General features: G+C 40.3%; 2 protein-coding genes and 1 long non-coding RNA gene across 4 annotated transcripts in view; 2 read left to right on the forward strand and 1 right to left on the reverse strand.

The window, feature by feature from the left end:
- Window positions 1-4,640, forward strand: part of vegfc (vascular endothelial growth factor c) — a 184,408-nt gene extending 179,768 nt beyond the window's left edge. The window contains exon 8 of one of the 2 annotated variants that reach the window (XM_079672864.1): window positions 3,740-4,640. In XM_079672864.1, the coding sequence (XP_079528990.1) occupies window positions 3,740-3,848 (109 nt within the window). In that variant the 3' untranslated portion in view covers window positions 3,849-4,640. The remainder of the gene's footprint in view (window positions 1-3,739) is intronic. The other variant, XM_079672865.1, reaches the window with a different exon arrangement.
- A 2,574-nt stretch (window positions 4,641-7,214) lies between these two features.
- On the reverse strand, window positions 7,215-16,087 carry LOC307032083 (uncharacterized protein). Its single transcript, XM_079669801.1, has 10 exons — window positions 15,988-16,087; window positions 14,354-14,408; window positions 14,152-14,270; window positions 13,631-14,044; window positions 13,241-13,463; window positions 12,773-12,946; window positions 12,414-12,625; window positions 12,196-12,343; window positions 8,863-8,972; window positions 7,215-8,314 (listed from the first exon to the last, which is right to left on the reverse strand). The coding sequence occupies exons 2-10, from the start codon at window positions 14,391-14,393 to the stop codon at window positions 8,003-8,005; spliced, it is 1,752 nt and encodes a 583-aa protein (XP_079525927.1). The 5' UTR covers window positions 14,394-14,408; window positions 15,988-16,087; the 3' UTR covers window positions 7,215-8,002.
- Window positions 16,088-16,332: 245 nt separating this feature from the next.
- Window positions 16,333-20,537, forward strand: LOC307024767. The gene is made up of 3 exons (XR_013803987.1): window positions 16,333-16,836; window positions 17,630-17,716; window positions 17,936-20,537. It is a non-coding gene; the product is annotated as an uncharacterized lncRNA (long non-coding RNA).
- Window positions 20,538-22,390: the final 1,853 nt, after the last annotated feature.

The raw sequence follows: 22,390 nt of genomic DNA on the forward strand, positions 1-22,390 counted from the left end.
TTAAGTAACCATGACTAAATATTCTGTGACACCCGTGCAGCCAGAAAGCAGTGGCAATTCCACGCCAGTCCTAGAATCCTTGTGGTGTTGATGAAGTGAGTAAGTGCTCTTTTAGAAAGAACTCCCTCCCTCCAGTTCTTAATTTGTTTTCTGGAATACCATAAATCCACTCCTCATCATTTGATGGAAGGCCTTGACTCTGGGCTTGATTGACCAGATGAAAGCTTTTCAAGGCCAATACTAATGTGTTTGGACCATATGCTATTGGGTTACCAATTCTGATTCACATGACATGTACCGAACAACTTAAAATATAAGTAATCACACTTACTCAATGTTATCCCTGTTCGCTTAACAATTCTCTCAAAAAGGAGTTTAACGCACTGCCTCATGATGTCGAAGAACAATAACTGCAATAGAAGTAAATGTGTAAAAAGGGTCAACATCCTGTTTGGGTGAAAGCTTGGGTGTTTCAGACATGGGCTCTAAATCACGTAGTTCGGAAAGCCTTTGTTTGTGCTGCTATGAAATCTTAACCTTAGTCTTAACCTTTGACCTTTAGAACACACATGAAAGCATTTCGTGTTTGTCTCTACTGAAATCCTGAAGGCTCCTGGGAAACAGAATCATAGATGTAGACTATACTTGACAACATGACTGAATTAAGATAACAATCTTGATTTTCATTCACAGGGGGAAGGAATTACTTTTGATTTAGGTTCAAGTTTGACTACTTTCCAATTAACAAACTGTTGCAATAGATTTTTTACAATAACTGTGCAATCAGGCCAAGGCCATCATCTGTTAGATGGGTCATATGATAGATGTTTTAATCAAAGAGAGTAAAGCGAACTACAGTATTGATCAACAGGTCTTTAATTAATTCAGGCTAAAGACTGATTTATTTTCATTTTTTGAAATCCTTACATGTTGAATGCGGTTTAGGCCAAAGTGTATCCCTACGGAGCCCCTAGGGGGACATGAAAAAAAAAAAAAGAGAGAGAGAGAGAAAAAGCCGGGATAACGGGTTAGTATCTCGCACGCATGAGAAACTAACCAGTTATCCCGACTTTGTTTTGTTTTTGAGAAGGTTACCGGTGCGCCAAGTAGGAAGTGGAGCACACAGAAGACAAACATTTAATTGCAGACTGTTATGTTTATGTGGGGAAATGACAGTGCATACATTCTTTGATAGTTGTTTAAGCACCGGATTGGCAAAACAGGAGAGTCTGTAGTCTGCTTTGATCTATGAATTCATGTCTGTGACTCTCAGAGTAGGCTACCTGCTGCCCCAAGCTGTGTTAAAGGGAAACAAACACTCAGAACACACACACACAGAGCCAGTGGCGGACTGGCCATCGGGACGTTCGGGACGAATCCCGATGGGCCGGTACTGAAGTGTGCCGGTCAGGCCACTCGGCCCACTCCGATCAGGCCACTAGGTCCACCGTTTCCCCGCAGCGAGGCTCCCCCCCATTGACAGTTTACGTGGGCTGGGCTGGGTGAGATTCCCGGGCTGATTGTTTTGTCCGCCCCTGCACAGAGCGGAGCTGAGCAGATCACACACACAAATATCATGCGCCTTGGTGACCGGACATCTCCTTCATAAAACTAATAAAAGGGGGAGTAATCGGGCAGTTCGATGTGTGTAGAGGTGTGTGTGGTTAAAACGTAACAGCCTGCGGTCACTCTTTAGCTGTTCGAATGAAGGTACACACAGTGTAGGCGGTGCGCAAAAGCTCTTTGAGTTGCACGTCCCGCTGTCTCCTGGAGTGACCACACACCCCTGGCCGAAATGTCCTTAAAATGAAGTCTGAGTACGAAATATATCTCAAATAATGGATTTCCCAGGGGTGCCCAAACAGAAAGATTCCCAGCGGCGATGACAGTTAGTTTTGAATTCCGTTGAGGGAGACACTTTATGGCTCTCCAACAAACTGGTGACATTTTCCGTAGGCATAGAGTCTTTCTTGACTTGTTTTGCGGGCTTTGGTGGCACGTCTCCTTAAGGTATAAAGTTGCTCAGATGTTATGTATCGACTAGTGTAAGTATGAAGTGAGTAACAAGGTTTCTACATAATAAAAAAGTTGGAAGCGAGGGAGCGGAGGAAAACACGTCTACTCCTCACTCTTCATTCCGGAAGTCTCTCCGCAATATTTGTTTTTAAGCGACCCAACGGAAATTTATTGTAAAATGCAGCCATCTCTCCGGCTTGGAAGGTCGTATCAACGTGCTCCCGTCTCAAGCAACCCCGCAGCCCGAGCTATGAGTGAAATAACTAAACTTACATGAAACTTCCGTTGGCTTGCTTTAAAGTCAAGCTTCAGTTTAAGATTCACCCTGTAATCAGCTAAAAAAATAAATAAAAAAATGTAATGTAATAGAAACATGTGATGGAGCATTACTAACCTGACGCAGATGGTTTGTTTCACCAAACCATCTAGGAAAGCTCCATTGGAAGCCATTTGGAAAGGGCAGGCACTTTCAAAAATACTTGGCAGGTGATTGGATCAATCTGTCAATCACCTTCTATCATGGGCCACTTCTGATTGGTTAACAATGGGTGGTACATGTGGAGCACAGCACTTCTGATTGGTGTGGATGACTGTGTAACGACGAGACGCCGTTACTAGAGTTATTTATTAAATGGCATTAATTGTATAAGTGTTCACCCCCATCTTGTTATTTCCGGTCTTCTCTGTGTTCCCTCCTGCTGATTACCCGATTGTGTTCACCTAGTGCCCTGTGTTTGCTTCCCCCTCACCTGTGTTTAATTGCTCCTCCCTCACCTGTGTCTTGTTAGTCTGTGTATTTAAGTGCTGTTTCTTGTGAGAGTGGTAGGGTGTGTGGGAGATCTTTGTGGCCGCAGGATGTGTTCACGGAGAACAGCAGGATTGAGGCTGTGAACTTTGTGCACATTATTTTAATAAATGCCCACGTCGGGTTATGTTTTTGGACGTTCTGCCTCTGCCTCCTTGCTTGGTCGGGCCGCTCAACGGTCAGTCTCACAGACTGACACACAAGAAGAAAAAATAAATAAATTGCAGGCTTTACGATTTGATAATCGCATCATTTCAAATTGCGATTTCGATTTAAAATCGATTAATCGTTCAACCCTATTCATGTGATTCACATGTGTATGTTGATCCAAACATACTGAGCACACAGATCGCTACTTTCTGAACGTTAGGGAAGTGCTGTTTGTTGATGTCACTCCAAAACTTTGCAGGCCCGTTAGTGCGCTGTTCTTGTGCCATGGTTACGGATGACTGCATGTAAAATAAGTTCCAGTGTTAATTTCCCCTCGTCGATGGAGGGGACCACTTCCTTTGCTCTGGTGGATATGTCCCCCTCTATTGCAACAGTGAAGGGGTCTCTGGCAAAGCCCATCACCTCTGTGAGCAGAGCAAGTCCATCCAATCAACCAGCAAAGTTCTCTTTCAACCTCGCTATGAAATCTGTCATCACATCCGTGATTTGTGACGGGGATGTGATGTGTTTGTGGAGCGTCGGAAAATGCAGCATCCGACCTGTGCTCAAGTCGGTTGCGAAAAGGTCCAGCTTGACCTAGGTGCGCCGCATTTACGGCTCAGTTGAGGCTCCCTTCTCAAGATGAGGCCCCCTCCGCAAGATGAGGCCCCCTCAGCTTTACAGTTTTTTTATAACTGACATGCTCCAGGCTTTGCTGTTATTGTCTTAGTTTTGAAGCTAAATCCTGTTTATTGTTTTTCCTTGCAGTTGTCTCAGGCCTCCCTGCGAGGTGAGGAGGCGGCGGTGTGAACCCGGCTTCTCCTTTAGCGAGGAAGTCTGTCGCTGCGTACCGTCCCACTGGAGGCGACTGGACTGATGGCTGCTAACATGCTAACCAGATGATAATGAGCATATCACAGACTCAACAAATAGAATGAATCACCAATCCTGCTGCTGGTCATGAGTATCCCCACCAGCTGTGATGGCAGCTAAGTGTGTGGACCCTGATGAAGTTGGGAAACGTCAGAGAGCAGATCTGGGGGGCTCTAGGGATTTGATGCACTGCCTATGAGGACGTTTTAAAGGAAGAGCGGCTGAGCGAGCCAGAGAACGAAGGACTGAAACACTCGACACTTAAAATACTGTTTAATTATTTTTATATACATATTTGGAGGTTTTCTATTAATGATGTCTCAATATTCTATTCAGATATTGATTATATAATTTATTAATGTTATTTTCAGCCTTTGTTTATTGCAATTTCAATATTTTTCCATGAAAATACACTGTGATCCATATTTTTGTATCATGTACAGTAAATATATATATAAATGTGTAAAATAAAGTACTGTTACATACTGTAAACCAAGTTTGTTCTGGTGCATATTAAAATGTCGTTGTTCTGTTATAAATCCACCTTGGTCTCTGAAAATTTTTTAAAACTGTAAATCAATGAATTGTAAAGTTTTGTAAGGAAGAAATACTACGGTCAAATGTAAAGTGTGCCTTACTTATATTGTAAAGACATTTTGGACTTGTAGAAACACCCAGGTTCTCCTTCTATTGATACAATGTACTCATATATTTAAACTGACATCGGAAGAGTTTTATACCTAAGAGATAAAAAAGGAACATATTAAAGAGCACTCAATTGAGAGAAGCTTGCTGTTTATGTGTCTGTTTGATATATAAGGGTTTAATTAAATTCATAATCTCACATACAGAATGCATTTAATATGTTGAATATGCTGTGGTTTATAAATGTAAAATATATAAAAGGGCTGTTTTTTGAATGGAACAAGTATTTCTCAAAGATTTAATACAAATAATACTTGACAGTTTATTTTTAAACATTACTGCAGCATTCCCACATTCAGAGGATGCTCGAGTTAAAACTTGTAGGCCTCAAAGACATGTCATGTTATTGTTTCTTCCTCATTTCCTTCCTGGACATTCTCCAGGAATGAGGCGTCCTCCCCGCGGCTGCAGTGCGGCTGCACTGCGGCTGAGGACAGATGAAGGTTAATGTCATGCAAATATGAAAACATCCATCAGCTTATAAATTAAACTAAGATGTTCTTCATCTTCAGATTTGTTAACCACATTGATCATTTTGTGTTTCTGGGGGTTATTGGGATGGGATACGTTACCTGTTCATATACTGTATAATGTATATATTACTAGATCAGAAAGATCGGTTCTTAACCATAACCCCCAAAAAACAAGACAGAGGCTGCACTATTGCACGACCACAGCAGCATAATGAAGACATATGTTAAAGCAGCAGTTATCAACATTTTAAACCATGAAACAGTTCAGCAGTTTTCTACACTTGCAAAGCTGTTAGGGTTCATAGGATTTTGCCCATCCATATGACTTGTTGACTTGATAAAGGTTTAGGGCCGTGTCCCCTGTGGAGTTCTGCCGGGGGGAGTGCAATAATATTGGGTACCGGAGTCATTTATAGAAGCCATCCATTCTATGTATAACCAAGAGGAAAGCTTGGTCCATAGTTGGCACGTGCTCATGTCAAACATGTTTTAGGTTGATGTTAGACTCTGTGAGCATTGTCTCTTGTCAAATAGTGATGTCATTAACTGGATCTGCAGCCAGGGGGGAGAATAGTGACCGGCCTCAGATTTGAGTCTCTCGCAGTAGGGATGAGAGCATCTCCCAGTCTGAAACCATAGTTCTCTAGTGGAGGAAATAGTGGATAATTTAGTTGCTTGGGAGCAATGTACTGCCCCAACAAGAGGGTTCAATATTGTGTTCATGATTAGATGAAGTGTGAGATGGACAGCACCTACGATAATGTTGTGTTAAAGAGGACACTGGGTCGGATGGACATTTTTTTTTTTCAACAGCCCATTTCCATTTGGGAGAAAGAGATCACACAAGCAGCCGCACTCAGTTTCCTATGGAGGGTGTCTGGGATCAGCCTTAGAGACAGGGTGAGGGTCAGGCAGCTCGGAGTAGAGCTGCTGCCCCTTCTCTTGTGAATTGGCCCGCTGAGAGGGTCAGGTTACCTCCTGGGTTCTCCCATTAGAGTTTCTTCCTGATACGCCCAACTGGTATATTCCCTGGGTGAACACAAAGAACACACTGGAGAAATTATCTGGTCTGGCCTGGAACACCTCGGGTTCCCAAGATAGATCTGGAAACCTTTGCCAGGGATACGGACATCTGGAATACTCTGCTCAAACTGCTACCCTCATGACCCGCTCTGGATGGGATGTGATGGAGAGATGGATGACTGGATTGATGGAAGGATGTAACGTGTCTGTGGACTGTTATTGCTGCAGTTTGTTGAAGCCAGTATAATGATGGAGGGCAAAAAGCCTTTACTGTAGCTTGCTTTTTCCATCAAAGATCTGTGTCTGCACTGGGATTGGAAGAGAATGAAGTTCAGGGGTGGCCTGGGGTCATGTGCTACAGTTAGTGCTCTGCGTGTGATGGCAGCATCAGGGAAGATGTGCAGAGTGGGAGTAGGTAGTAAAGGTTTTAGCAGCATTGTGTGTTCTTTTTAGGATTTGGTTCTGTTGGTGACATTGAGCATGGATGGATGACGGGTGGGTGGGTGGATGAGTAGAATTACTATGTGTAATGTAAAAGGGAGTGCTCTTGGTAAAAAACAGAGATACTGGTCCTCCTCTCTGCTTTGTAATATGTACATGTTTGCAACAAGACTCCAACTGAACTCTAATTCTGCTTCGTGGCTGGATATGAAAATAAGCAACTGTTTACCAACCTGCTCTCAAACGGTATGAGTGGTTAAACCAAATATGCTGCTTCAGTACATTTTCAAGAAGGGATCATTTTTAATAATATACCCAACACTGCAAAAATCATCCATCTTATAACAAGAAAAAAAATATGTGATTTGAGTTTATACAGACTTGAAACAAGTGTAATAATCTGCCAGTGCAGTGAGATAATTAGACTTATTAAGAATTCTTAAAATAAGAATAATAATTCTTGAAATAAGAATAATTCTTGAAATAAGAATAATTCTTGAAATAAGAATTCTTAAAATAAGAATAATAATTCTTGAAATAAGAATTCCTAAAATAAGAATAACAATTCTTGAAATAAGAATGCGTGAAATAAGAATTCTTCAAATAAGAATAATAATTCTGGAAATAAGAAATATATGGATGCTAGAAAAGTGGCAAATGTCCTGAATTAAGCAGAAAAACACTTATTCCATGCACAGGTATAAGCCAAATATACTCAAAACAAGTTGTCAAATTGTCTTTTACCATTTCTTTATTTCTGAATTCAAGTAGACAGATCTCAAAACAAGAACCTAGCATGCATTTTACAAAACGTATGAATTAATCATGACGATAATTTTAAACTTAAATTATAACATTGAAAACCACTCAACATTACTTTGTGTTAGATAACCAAATGAAGAAATGAAGAATTATAACTTAAGAGCTTCAATATTACTGTTTTCTCTTATTGTTGAACAAAAATGATCAAAAACTGAATGATAGAAAGTCATGTCTCTTGTGTCCAAAGTATCAATGCAAAAACAGATACTGGTACCAGTATCAATTGTTAACAATAACTAGCCCAACTACCACCTAGCTCACCCACATTGTATATGTCGAAGCGAGCATGAGTTGTGCCCAGCAAATGGGCACGACTCAATATATAGACCTAAAAATGACTCTGGCTTTTTAATTACATTACAAAGAGCAAAGTTGCAATTTTCAGCTGATCATTTGTAAAGTGCAATGATTACATTTGTATTGCTAGTTGCACCTTCAAAACAAAGGTGGGCATCCTGCTGGCTGAATGTGGGCAATGCCCACAGAGAGGTGGTTATGGCAAGTGACCCTTACTTTGAAGGTGCAGCTACCTGCAGTTTGAGGAAAGGAGGGCTGGAAGGAAATGATGGGCTGAATATTGCAACTTTGTTTTTGTACGTGAGTTGTTTTCTGGGATGTTATTCTCTCCCAACCTCGACAGACATTGCGGGTGAGCATTGTAGAAACAGGTTGGGAACCTAACTACCACCAAGATCTACTCCCCAATGAAAGCTTTCCACTCAGCCATGGCTTTTTTGTATGAGGCTGTGGCGTCTCGGTCATGGATAGTGTCCTTCAATATTTCTGTTTGAATAACAGAAAGGATGGTTGCAACACACTTCGGATAAGTGAGATGTATTGTGTAGTAATAGGCCATTAGATATAGCAAACCCTCATGCAGGTCTTGCTTGGCAAATGTAGTGATGGGAGTGGTTCCTATGGCGACAAGGCAGTTGGAGTCATCAACAAGTAAGACGGGGCTTGACAGAGATCTCTTCTGGAGGTAGACGGTGGGATCTTCTGTAGGCTAAAGGAGATAGCAAAACTCTAATAAACATCCATAACATAGAACTACTAAAGCAGACCCTCTACTACCATTATGTATATATTGCATCTATGATTGAAGTTATAATGCTTTGCATGTAGTTTGTGAATCCAAAGACAGCACCATTTTATGTACTAATGAAAATACAAAAACATGTCTTCCAATAAAATAATGAAAACAAATTGCTTAACCTCCTGCTGAAAGCTGGCTTACATGACCAGCAGTAAAACAGCTCTGCACTGATGTGCCGCTTTCTTCCAATGGATGGAACGGTGCCAACAAGCTCCAAATTGCCACAGTGCTTACGCTTAAAGTTAAATTATTTAAACTTTACTATCAATTGCCGCTGAGAGAATGTCCTTTCATGACAAGGCAGCTTAAAAAACAGCAACATATTTTGTTAAATGTTGTCCTAATTGTGAAAAGCGACCACATTATAGACTTACAAAAAGGATAAAGCATGGAAGTAAATGGCTTTATAGACACAAGTAAAAAAAACATCAAGATTTGAATGTGACACAATTGCTCACCTGAAGAACATGTATCAATGCCTCACTGGCATGTCCCAATTTCTTAGGCGGTGCAGCTGGTGAAGGAAAGAGTGTAGGGAGTGCCTTGAACAAGGCAATCGAGAATTCCACTATGAGAAGAGAGAAGAGAAAACGCGAACAGGTGGATGGAAAGACAGACACTGTATTAACTGTTTTAGCTCACACAATCTGTATTAACATAACTACAGTTTAGACACATGAAACAAAGGATAATGCATATAAAGTCTATAAATATATAACTGACTTAAGGTCAAAGTTATTCAAGTTTAGGAGACATGCACTGTGAGGTTAATTTTGGGTGCATCAGATCAGTGGTCCCCAACCCCCGGGCCCCGGACCGGTACCGGTCCGTGGGTCGTTAAGTACCGGGCCACACAGAAAGAATAAATAACTTTCATTATTTCCGTTTTATTTATTATTCGAGTCTGAACAATCTTTTATTTTGAAAAATTCTCCGAATTCTCCCCGTTACATCCGTCTATGACTCACGTGACCCACTCTTGACACCGCTTGACCTATGCGATTGACACATGTCAATATTGTGGTCACGTGATACATTAACGGTTAGCGCTAATATTAAATATTAACGGTCGCGCTAACTCACAAGCTAGAAACTCACAAGCTAGAAAGATGAGTAAAAAACAGACGTCTTTGGAAAGTTTCTTTGCAAAGGGGAAAAGGGCCAGTGAGGAGACAGAAGAAGAGCCTATACCCACCAAGAAAAAGAAAGCTGCATTTAACAGACAGTACCAGGAGACCTACTTAAAATATGGATTTATCGCTACAGGTGATTCCCACGCACCAAGCCCGCTGTGCATAATATGTGGTGACCGGCTCTCCAATGAGGCAATGAAGCCTTCAAAACTGCTTCGCCACTTAGAGACTAAGCACCCTGCTTTAAAAAACAAGCCTTTGGAGTACTTTGAAAGAAAAAAGCAGGAACAAGAAGGACAGAAGCAATTACTGAGGGCCTCTGCAACAACAAATGCAAGTGCACTGAGAGCATCCTACTTGGTGGCTAACCGAATAGCTAAGGCTAAAAAACCATTCACGATTGGTGAAGAATTGATTCTTCCGGCTACTAAAGACATTTGCGGTGAACTTTTGGGGGAGGCTGCGGTTAAAAAGATAGCACAGGTCCCTCTGTCAGCTAGCACCGTCACGCGGCGCATCGAGGAAATAGCAGAGGACATTGAGACACAGTTGTTGGAGAGGATTAATACATCACCGTGGTACGCACTGCAGGTTGACGAGTCAACAGATGTGGACAACAGGGCAATACTGCTTGTTTATGTGCGATACCTTTATCAGGAGGATGTGCATGAGGATGTGTTGTGTGCACTATCGTTGACAACCAAAACCACAGCCGCAGAACTATTTAAGACGCTGGATAATTACGTATCAGGAAAACTTAAATGGTCTTTTTGTGTCGGCATATGCACAGACGGAGCTGCTGCCATGACCGGACGGCTGTCTGGTTTAACTACTCGGATTAAGGAGGTTGCACCTGAATGTGAATCTACACATTGTGTCATACACAGAGAGATGCTGGCGAGCCGAAAAATGCCACCGGAACTTCACAGCGTATTGAATGATGTTGTTAAAGTTATCAACCACATCAAAGCACACGCACTTAACTCACGCCTATTCGAGCAACTTTGTGAGGAGATGAACGCGGAGCACAGACGCCTTCTGTTATACACAGAAATAAGATGGTTATCCCGAGGGAGATCGCTGGCCAGAGTGTATGAATTACGAGAGCCGCTGCAAAGATTTCTCTTAGAAAAAAAGTCACCGCTGGCAGCACATTTCAGTGATGAGGAGTGGGTCGCAAAACTGGCTTACTTGTGCGACATATTTAGCCAGCTCAATGAACTCAATCTGTCTCTTCAGGGGAAAATGACAACAGTCTTCAAGTTGGCAGATAAAGTAGCTGCATTTAAAGCCAAACTGGATTTGTGGAGACGACGTGTGAACAGAGGCATATTTGACATGTTTCAAACATTGGCGGGGATTTTGGAGGAGACTCAGCCGGAGCAGTCATTCTCCCAGCTGGTGCACGATCACCTGTCTTCGCTTTCAAAAGAGTTCGAGCGCTACTTCCCAACCGCAAAAGACCCACGAACTGAAAAGGAATGGATCCGCGACCCATTTGTCAACAAACCGGGCGAATCCAGCATGTCCGCGCAAGAAGAAGATCAGCTGCTGGAGATCGCAAATGACGGCGGCCTGAAAAGGATGTTCGAGACATCAACTCTGCCGGTATTCTGGATAAAAGTCATGGCAGAATACCCCGAGATTGCCACAGCAGCTCTGAAAACCCTGTTGCCATTTCCGACATCATATCTGTGTGAAGCGGGGTTTTCTGCAGTCACAGCAACCAAAACAAAATCACGAAATAGACTGGACATAAGCAACACACTCCGGGTGTCTTTGTCTCCCATCACCCCGAGATGGGACCGTCTCATTGCAGAGAAACAAGCTCAGGGCTCTCATTAATTTAGCGTTATGGTGAGTTGTATTTTTCATGAACTTCATATGTTTTATGTTGTATTTTGAAGGTATGTTTAAGTGTTACCAAAGCGACCAGAGAGCGCGAGGCAGAGAGGTTGTTATTGTTATTATTATGTTATTATTATTGTTGTTGGTGGATGTCAGGAGGACGCAAAAAAAAAAAAAATGTCAGGAGGACGCTGCTAATAAAGTTACATACAAGTACACAGTGGATTCAGGCTTTTTATTATTATATTTACAAAATACCATGGTCTTGTCATTTTATTTTGTTGTATTTATCCGCCACACCTTAAAGGCCGGTCCGTGAAAATTTGTCTGACATTAAGCCGGTCCGTGGCGCAAAAAAGGTTGGGGACCGCTGCATCAGATGACATGCTCCCTGGAGGTAGCCGATGTCTGTTGTTTAGTTGGTTGGTGTTGTGACTTAGTAAGCTACTGCTGCAGAGGTTGCATCAGACGCCATTAATGACGCACAAATTTGAAGTCCGTCCGTCATTCCGCCAATAACTGTTTCAGGAATTGCGATGTCATCTGGGCCAACCCAGTTGGATTTCTCCTAATTCCTTAGTGAAAAGTTGATCTCAGCAAGTTTGTGAATAGGTTTTAAAATACAACTTTTAGCTAGGAACTTAAAGTGTGATAGCGGGATCCTACTTATGGTAAGATAACAAAATAGTGTGAAAATGCCCCCAGAGCATTATCATTTTAGATTTATTTGGTCAGCCTTGCATCAATGACACACTCCTATTCACAGTCATATCTTCACCAACACACTGTAGACACTAAGAGGTGACTTACCACCATCCAGGGTCATAGGTGGTTTCATCGCTTTCTTCGAAACTCCGTAAAACTGCACTTTAGCAACAAAGTCGTCCCATCTCTTCTTTACTTCTGCTATGTATTTGTGGTTGTCTTTATCCAGGAGGCGACGCAGCTCAGACATCACCTACAGAGTGAATAAGTATTCAAATCTGGAACTTTTGTTGAAAAGTAAAAATGGGAAGTCGTTTACTAACATTCTGAAGATCCTTGAAGCATGGATAGGCATCCAGGACCTTTGTGTGCCTGTCCTCCACTTTCAGGACATTACTGTAAATGAACAGTCTTCTTGCTTCAAACTCGAGATCAAGGAGTTGAGAGACAGCATCTTTGTTTTGTTTTTTATTCTTGTACATCTCATGCAGAGTCTTAAAATGCCTGGCCTGTGCTTGCAGACTATCCTTGTCCACTAAAATGAAAAATGAAAATGATTATGTGCACATAAGACTGTCAAAAATGGTCTCCCTTTAGAAGCAGCCCTCTTATGGCTGGGTGATGTCTGTAAAAATATTCAGACAACACACAAGTAGAAAAGTTTGGAAGACTCAGGACTTACCCTCTTCTTCCTCCCCGGGCTCTGGGTCCTCTGCTGGGTAAAGTGTACCGTGGAGGACCTTTACCAGCTGCTTTTTGGCTCCCTGGTGTGAGTTGGGAGAACGGATGACCATACTGGATCGCTGGTCCGCGGTGTAATTGGGCAGCCTGCGGCTCGAGCGGGCTACTGTGGAAGCTAATGAAGATATTTTAGATATTTATTTGTCCTTTCAAAAATGCATTTTGTGCCTTACCACAATTGTCAAACAATAAATCAGAAAACGACAATGACATGCTCACATAACTATATATAGCTGCCTTTAAGGTTAAAATGTTCTCTACAAAATGAATGACAGAAAATGACCATAATATCTCTGTCCATTACAAACAACTTTTATGTTGCACATGATGTTATGCATTCAGCAATGTGTGGATATGTCTTTCGAGTAGAGAACCATATAAATGGAAATTAAGTTGCAATTCTACTTACATGTACTTTCATTTTCATCAGAACTGGTAAGAGTCTGATCCAAAATAATTGTTGATCCACCTGCGTCACTTGAGTCAGCATCATAATCTTTTCCTGAGTCACTTGCTGACAAGTCAAGGCAACGCCTCTTCTTTGGACAGCCCCTCTCTTGTGCAGGCCCTTGCCTCTTTTGCGGAGACTTTACGTTCAGAAGCCTCTTTTTAAGTTTATTGTGAATGGTTGTCTGTGGGAAATAACAAAGTAACTTTATAAGAATTACTTAATCATTTTGATGAAGCCTTGACTTTTTTTTCAAAATGTTAAGAGATGACAGTGAATTCAAATAATTATTAAGTACTTCACAATCAACAAAGTGCAAGAAATAAAAAGCCACACATTTTAATGACTTACATGTTTCACAGCTTCATCTTTGTCTTGTAACATGGGATAATACTCCACTACTTTCTTAGCCATGGCTGTGAGTTCAGGTTTGGAAGGGTACTGAAGCTCTTCTCCTTGTGGACTTGCTCTCAGGATGGAAATCATGCTGGTGAGTGTGTTCCTCACTAGCCTGCAACTCAACTCCTTGGACATTACACATTCCCCCTCTCTGCCTGTGCGGGCCATCTCAAAGTAATGTCTACGAGCTTGTTCCAACTCACTGTCCGTGTAGATCACATACTCTGGTGGACTAGGTAGCTGTAGGGTCATCTTTGGGCGTTTTTTCTCCAAAGGAGTGGATGTTGAGGGGAGACTATGTTTTCTACAAGGTGGAGTTCCTGTTTCAGAAGGGCCATCTTTATCTTTTAAGATAGGATTCTCGTCCTACAACAGCAGATCATGTCAAACAGTCAAAGTCAAACAATGGCGACAATCTGAAATAACATGTTTTGTGCAACTTTTCTTTTAGACCAAAGTAGGTAACCATTTACCTCTGGGTTGATCAAAGACCACACTCTTTTTCTCCTAAGAAAGTGTTCTGGCCCAGGAAAAAGGTCTCTCAAATCATCACGAGTGAGGGAGTGCATCAACACCTCATCGATGTTAGCAGCTATGAGGACAGCAGCATCATTACCAACATTTTACAATCCCAAATAATTATTTATCGTTTTGATTCAAACACAAATGACATACCCTTAAAAATTGACACTGTAACATCATCCAGTTTATCCATTGTCCCATCTATAACCTGGTAGGAAGAAAAAATATTAATTAATTATCATAATTTGATTTCAAACAGCTTTACAAACATGTGATTGAATATTACAGTGAATACAATCATTCCTTGTGGTTTAAGCTCTTAAATGCTTTTCATTTTATGTTTTTATCTGCTACAGAGGCTGAAAAATAATGGTTTTAGTCAGTGTGCGAAATAACCGTCAATATTCGGGGGGTCCCATCTCCCGATTGTTGCGCAACACTGACATAGGAGGTTGCATTGGCTAAAGTTGTTTGGATGCACGTTGTTTTATATTACAGGGTTTCTCAACGGGGGCGTCAGCGCCCCGTGGGGGGCGTTCGTACAACCTAGGGGGGCGCTGGGAACGAACACGGGGTGTCACAACTTCGCTTGTGTAGTGGTCATTATCTTGAACTTTTTAAACTTTCATGGTTTTCAAATATTTTCGGTGCAAAAATAGGATAACTGAAATAAAAAGCCTATCTTCATATGGGTTTCTTACCCTTCTATCGTCTCATCTACTTTCTACTTTATGCTCAGTACCGTCATGATCGCTATAGTAACGCCGATAAACAAATCAACCTCATCGCAGTAGAGTGGTCCTTTCCGAAACTATTTCGCCCTCCCCTGACTTCCACTGGTTGGTTTGCGGGACATGCAAAGCAAGCGGTGGATGGGGGCATGGGGCATTACACTAAGCAACATGAATCTCATCCATATTACATAGTAAGGCAACATAAGACGTGAATAAAGCTAACTCCGCTTAGCATGCTAATTGTAAACAATAGAACGTGCGCATTACATGTAGACCACTGCAATGTCGCTCATTACGTCTGCTAACCGATAAACACTTACTTTCATAAGGTACACACACCAACCGGCACATACGCATTTAACACTGATGTTACAGGCGCTTAACTTGTATAGTAACAAACTACTTTAATTACTATTTGGCCGCGAACTTAAACGTGCTACTCTCCAACTCAGAACGAAGGGACCCCATATTTCGCACACTGGTTTTAGTCAATACTGACAAAACAGCTATCTGTCCCTTGCTGTATCTCAATTTGCATACTTCTGTACTTACATTTACTGTTTTGAGTGTATAAATGTGTTCCAATCTGAAGCATGAAATATTTGTGTGCACTATAGGCCTACCGGTAGTACCCGCATGGTTCATTATAACGGTCAAATAGTTCAGTGTAAAACACTGAACACTTTCCACTCTTAGTTACCATTTTGACTGCGTAATGGAAGTTGTGGGACCAGTGAACACATCACGATACAAATAAAAGTTATACATGTCGTTTTTAATTCATTATTTAATAAACGTACCACTATGCCGGTGTAAAAAAGAAGCAACTGACAATTTTAGTGGATTAATTCAGCAGTCTATAATGATTTGCTAACCCGAACGACAACGTTAGCATCGCCGCTAGCTAGCTAGCTAACAGCGCTAGCTAACAGCGCTAGCTCACTAGTAGCGCTAGCTAGCTAGCTAACAGACATAATATTTATTGCATTTTTAACCCAGCAATATTGGTACCGTGACAAATTAATGCGCTTTTATTATAATATGAATACACACCTTCTCTTCAAATGTGTGACCTTCTTCTCTTCTCTTCTCTTCTTCTGTGACCTCTTCTTTCTAACCTCGTGAACGTGCTACTTGACAATGATACAGTAGTGGGTTGAACTGCTCCTTCGACAAATAATAATCTGAGTAAATAGGGATGATAAAATTAAGCATTTGAGGGGAAAAAGGTGACGATAGTGTTTGTAATTGCTAATACATATGCTTTTTGTATTTTTCATATCGCAGCACATACTAAAAAGGATATATCAGAGACCTCCCCCCCCCACATTGTTAATATGGTTTGACCCAACCAACGTGCCAAAGCCCGCCAAAAAGTAGAACTAGGAGATATTACAGTACTGGCGCAGGCTGTGGTTCAAGTTTGCCTTTAGCAGATGTTTTGTCTGTCACATCAATCTGTCAGCTTCCATCTCCTCCTCAGTTCAGAAGATTTTGAGGAACATGGCGTATTGGCGGTGTGTGATTTGCTTTGTTTTTTTTGCGTTAACATTGAAGTCTCTGCTGAGCCATATTAACAAGGCACATGGCCGCAGTCCAGATTTCCGTGTTGTATGTGGAATTAATGGATGTACCGAAGAATACAGAGTTTTCAACTCTTTCTACTACCACATCAGACGTAGACATGCTCTGTATTTTGAAAATGGAAGCCCGCCTTCTGGGTTGATGACAACTGCATCCGAACCATCTAGAGTTGGACTTGAACATTTTGATATGCCCATTTTTTCTGGTTGTGCCACTGCAACACGAGGGATGCAAAGGACCAACAGTCAAGTCAGCACATGTGTCCCTTCACAGCAGGAGCAACAGCTTGAGGAATTCCCGATTCAACCTCCTGATCAGGTAAGATGCAGTGTTGAGCAAGCTACTTTGAAAATGTAGTGAGCTAAGCTACCAGTTACTCTACCATTATGGAGCTTCACTACACAGAAGCTACCAACCAGTCAAATGTAGCAAGCTAAGTTACACAAACACCGCAAAAGTAGCTCACTACATGTGAAGCTACTTTAATGGTGCCTTCACGTGCTATGGGATCTCTGCTGTGTTAAGCCATATAAAAAATAGCTTCAGTGATCGTTACCACACTACTTGATCAATAAAAGAGTTAAGCTACTGAAAAGTTACTTGATTCAGGAAATAGTGACGCTACCGCCAAGCTACTGAGAATTGTAGTTACCTAGTTACTAGTAGCGAAGGGGGGTCTTATATGGGTTTCTTTATTTTTACTCTGGAAATCTTTTAATCTGGACATTGCTATATAAATACTAATTATTATTATTACTACACTAGTTGGCTACTTATCTCTACTTTATTCTGTCCAATGAAAACTTAAGCAGTAAAACAATGATTGATTGATGATTTGATCTTCCTCTTGCCTCTCAAAAATAGAGGAGGAGCAACCTCCTCTGCCTCTATGGACCAGCCGCCACTGGTTGAAATAGCAATTTTCACTAGCCAGAACACAGGACCTTCTTCCTGTAATTATTTTCACAGACACTATTTAAATAAGACATATTGGACAGGGGCTGCTGGTTTAAAAGCCATATCTTACATGATAATATTACTCAAACATACAACACTTGAGTTAACTAGTCTTTCTTCTAATTGTGTAATATTACTATGAATATGTCTCCAGGAAGAAGCTGATACATCTGGCGGAAATCTTTCCAGACGTGCAGTTGCATTTGCCATCAATGTCCGTGAAAAATGCCACCTGTCCCAGGTATTGCATCTATTAGTTGCTTTGTACAAAAGTGTCTGCTAAGTGACATAATGAATGTAAGTGTGCCTGTAGTCAAAGGGGTTGAAGAGTGGTGATAATCTTTCATTTTCAACCTTGTTTTCAGACATGGGGGCACTTTATTTATGTTAGTTAGCTATGGACACTCGGACTGTAAATGCATACTCTGATGTATTTAATTTTTTTTATTTTCTCTTTCAGAGGAGTGTCAACGATATTGTCTCTGGGGTCCAACAGTATCAAGCGGCTCTTCTGGATACCTTGAGAGACAAAATGAAAAGGGTCTTCGAGAGTCATTCAGGGAGTACGGCGCAGCTCCAAGAGGAAGCATTAGCAACATTTGATCATTTTCAGGATCCTTTCACCCTAATGGCCACCACATACATGCAGGATAGCAACATTCAGAATCTTTTTAACCCAGTGAAACCAGAGGAAATAGTTGTGTCTCAAAAAGTTTGTAGAGTTAAAAAGGGAGACTCAAGAGTTCTTGTAATCAAAAACAAAAGTTTTTACTATATACCCCTAATTAATAGTCTACAACAGTTGTTGTCCAACTCCAGAATCTTTGATATGATCAACACTGCACCACAAAGCTGCAACAAAGATGGGTTTTTGTATGACATTGTTGATGGGAGTCTTTTTAAATCTCACCCTCTGTTTTCAATAAAACCTACTGCTTTGCAGCTGATCTTGTACACTGATGAAATAGAGATATGCAACCCCTTGGGGTCACATGCTTCTGTAAACAAATTACTGATGGTTTATTATACTCTAGGAAACATAGACCCCAAGTTTAGATCGAAGCTTGCAGCAATTAGACTCCTTGCTATAGCAAAAGCGAATGATATTGACCAGTGTGGTGTTGATGTTGTTTTAGAAAGAATTGATAAAGACTTAAAATTGCTGTACAATGGTGTCAAAATACAAACACAGAATGGTGAAATGGATTTATTTGGTGCTTTAATTTCACTATGTGGTGACACACTTGCGCAACATGAGCTCGCTGGCTTTAAGGAAGGAGTTGGTTTTGCATATAGCAAGTGCAGGCACTGTGAATGTACCTTTGAGGACATGCAAATCAATTTTAACGAACAAAGTTTCACTAAAAGGACAGTGGAAAAGCACATTAGACAGTGCATTGAAATAGAAAGGGCCAGCACAGAGTTCTTGAAATCTGCCCTTAAAACCACCTACGGAATAAACAGAAAAAGCAAGCTGGTTGAATTTCCAGCCTTTGACCTCATTCAGCAAACTCCACAGGACATAATGCACATAATTCTTGAGGGTGTTGCACCCATGGAAATTAAGTGTGTGTTAAAATACCTTATTCTGTCAGGACAAATGGAGTTGGACATTTTCAATTCAGCCATGCAGAGTTTTCCTTTTTCATCTATTGATGTACGAGACAAGCCCTGTCCTGTCAGTGTCAATACCTTGTCATCTAATGATAACAAACTTAAACAGTCTTCTGGGCAAATGCTGATATTGTTAAAGATCATGCCTTTTCTGTTGAACAATATGAAGGGAAATATTTACGTTAAGTTTATTTTGGAATTAATTGAGACAGTTCAAATAGTTTTTGCGCCTGTCATATCTCTGCAAACTGTATTAAGACTTAAACAAATGATTGAGCAGCATCTAAAACAGTTTAAGCAACTTTTTCCTGACAAAAATGTAACGCCTAAGCAACATTACATGTTGCATCTCCCTACCCAAATTCTTTCTCTGGGTCCTTTGACAAGGCATATGTGCATGAGATTTGAGTCAAAGCACTGTTTTTTTAAACAGTGGTCATCTAAATTGAACTTCAAAAATGTATGTAAATCGTTGGTGAACCATAACCAGCTTCTTGAATGCTGTCAAAATGAAATGGGCATTGAGCATCCAATATTTTTACATGAGAAAGAATTGGGCCCTGTCTCAGAAGTGACAAATAAAGAGTACATCACAGCAAAGATTAGAGATTTCTTGGGGATTGATGGCATACAACATGCAGTCTCAGTCAAGTGGCTTATTCTTAATGGTAACAAGTACATCAGCGGAAAGTCTCTGATAATAACTAATGCAAATGATACAGTACCTATCTTTGGACTTATAAAAAAACATTTATGTCGTAGATTCTTCATTGTATTGCTTTGAACATCAGCTTTATGAAACTGTGTGTTTTAACAAAGATTTATTAGCATATGAAGTCACTGTACCCAATCTTGCCCAAGCAACAGAGTTGATAGATGCAGAAAAGCTTGTTGATTATACATCCTATTATTCGATGAGTTTTGAAAACAGTGTGTATATTTTGATCAAATATAACCTTAGGGATGTCATTGCACTTAAAACCTAAATATGATGATCATTGAATGAGCATTGGAAGGTTATACCTGTGTATGCAAAATGATAATTTGAGTGAAATCTAGCTTATTGAGAGAACACAGGAAAATGTGTAGGAAGTGTTTTTTTAAATGTCTTTTTTACTATTTTATTTTATTACCTTTTTTTGTCTAATCCAACAAAGAATTCTGCCAAATACAGATTTATTTGTGTTGTTGTATTGACTGTTTGTTTATTTACAAACATGTGTTGGGAGAAAAACATTATAAAGTAATGCACTGAGCTAACATTATTTTTCCTGCAAAATAGTATAGTCAGGGAATTTTGATTTTGGAAAGTATGATTATTATTATTATTTCTACTTTTGTTCTCCTTGAAATGAAAGTTCATTGAATGAGCATTGTAAGGATGTGTATATGAAGAGCTGATACAGTTGATAGGGATTACAATTAGATTATCTCAATGTGATTGACAATGCAATTGAAATGTGATAGAATGTGATAGAACCATGATAAAATGTCTTAAATAAAAGTTTCAGTCTGACAGTGTGGTACTATGTTTTTTTTCTGAGACACATTTTTGTAGCAATGTTATTTGCTAAGCAGAATCATTTACTATGAAATAATTACTAAATTGAGCTATTGTGATACATTGAATTTCGATATATTGCCCCATTCCAAGTTGATATTTTTGATTTGTTATTGCTTTGGGAATTAATGTTGTGATTTAACATCTGATATAAATATGAATCTGACTTAAATGGATCCCATGTGATTCTTAAAATAAGTTGTAACATGTCTTGAAACAAGTTCTTACAGCTAAAAAAAAAAACAAATTGATATGAGGCAGTGACCCAAACCTGTGTCTGACAGTAATTTATCTTAATTTGTTTGTAAAATACCTTATTTCAAGATTTGCTGACCAAATAAGAATTCAGAAGTCTAATGTTCTTAAAAGAAGCTTCATCATCTTACACAAGCAGCTCTTGCATAGTACATTATTCTCAAAACAAGTCCAGTAAGAATTTATGGCTAGATATAAGATGGCAACTCTTGGCAAGATCAGTAATTTTTGCAGTGAACACACTACACTCTATTTCTGTCTCTGACACAAACACACACACAAACGCACACAGCGATGGACTTCTCTCAGTCCAGTATGTCAATCATTCACACACAACTGTGTGTCTTGTGTGTCTGTGTGAAAGTATTCTTGCCCTGAGTGCAGCATAGGGGAGGGTGTGTGTGTGTGTGTGTGTGTGTGTGTGTGTGTGTGTGTGTGTGTGTGTGTGTGTGTGTGTGTGTGTGTGTGTGTGTGTGTGTGTGTGTGTGTGTGTGTGTGTGTGTGTGTGTGTGTGTGTGTGTGTGTGTGTGTGTGTGTGTGTGTGTGTGTGTGTGTGTGTGTGTGTGTGTGTGTGTGTGTGTGTGTGTGTGAGTGAGTGGGTGTGTATATACACAGGACATGCTGCTCCAGAGGTTGATATACTTTATAATTCACTCCAGATGTAGAATGTTAGCCGCTGAACCAACATCACTTCTCTGGTCGATAATGTGTGTGTATGTGTGTGTGTGTGTATTTGAATGTGTGTGTCTTTGCGCTTAATGTTAATGTCTCACCAGCAGTCAGACATAAAAAAAAATAAGTTTCAAGTTTCTCACACACACACACCCACACACACACACACACACACAAACACACACACACACACACACACACACACACACACACACACACACACACACACACACACACACACACACACACTTGCATTATCTTGCATAAGTTTCAAATTGAAAATGTTTTATATAAGAATTATAATAACATTTGCAAGTGACTACAAGTTATTTTTGGTAGAGGAAATGTAAATTGGATATAAATTAGATTACGGGTGAGCTTCAAATGTCAGAGTAGAACAAAACTATTCTCCATCAGGCATGTCAGACTGCAGTGTTATATAAAGTAAGGGGTCCATAGAGGGATCCACACGAATACACACAGACTCTGCGACATGTTGTCCAGCATCCTGCTGTAGCATGTAGCCCGAGGCGAGAAACTTTAACCTTAAACTGGAAGGTCAGTGGATTAAAACGAACATATTATGAACAAGTGTCCACGTTCCTTTGAGGCACGTTAAACTTGAATACAAACATGATATAATAGTATAGTTGTAACTGCAGTGCTGATCTAAAAACAGGTACCAAGCATTACTTTTTAACATTATAATTTCAGCAGAAAGCAGTTACAAAATGTTTGTTATTGTTCCCATTCATTTTAAAGTTTAATATCAAGTTTGCTTCTAGGATTATTAGATCCAAGTGTAATTCAATA

Source organism: Notothenia rossii (assembly GCF_949606895.1).
Source record: "Notothenia rossii genome assembly, chromosome: 1".
Classification (NCBI taxonomy): Eukaryota; Metazoa; Chordata; class Actinopteri; order Perciformes; family Nototheniidae; genus Notothenia; species Notothenia rossii.

What these genes read in the sequence shown, in the direction of transcription:
- LOC307032083 (XM_079669801.1), bottom strand. Translation starts at nt 14,393, where the DNA reads ATGGATAAACTGGATGATGTTACAGTGTCAATTTTTAAGG. An exon ending in GGTCTTTGATCAACCCAGAG is followed by an intron (nt 14,045 to 14,151) that starts GTAAATGGTTAC and finishes CTGCTGTTGTAG; the next exon opens with GACGAGAATCCTATCTTAAA. An exon ending in GCTTCAAGGATCTTCAGAAT is followed by an intron (nt 12,344 to 12,413) that starts GTTAGTAAACGA and finishes TTCACTCTGTAG; the next exon opens with GTGATGTCTGAGCTGCGTCG.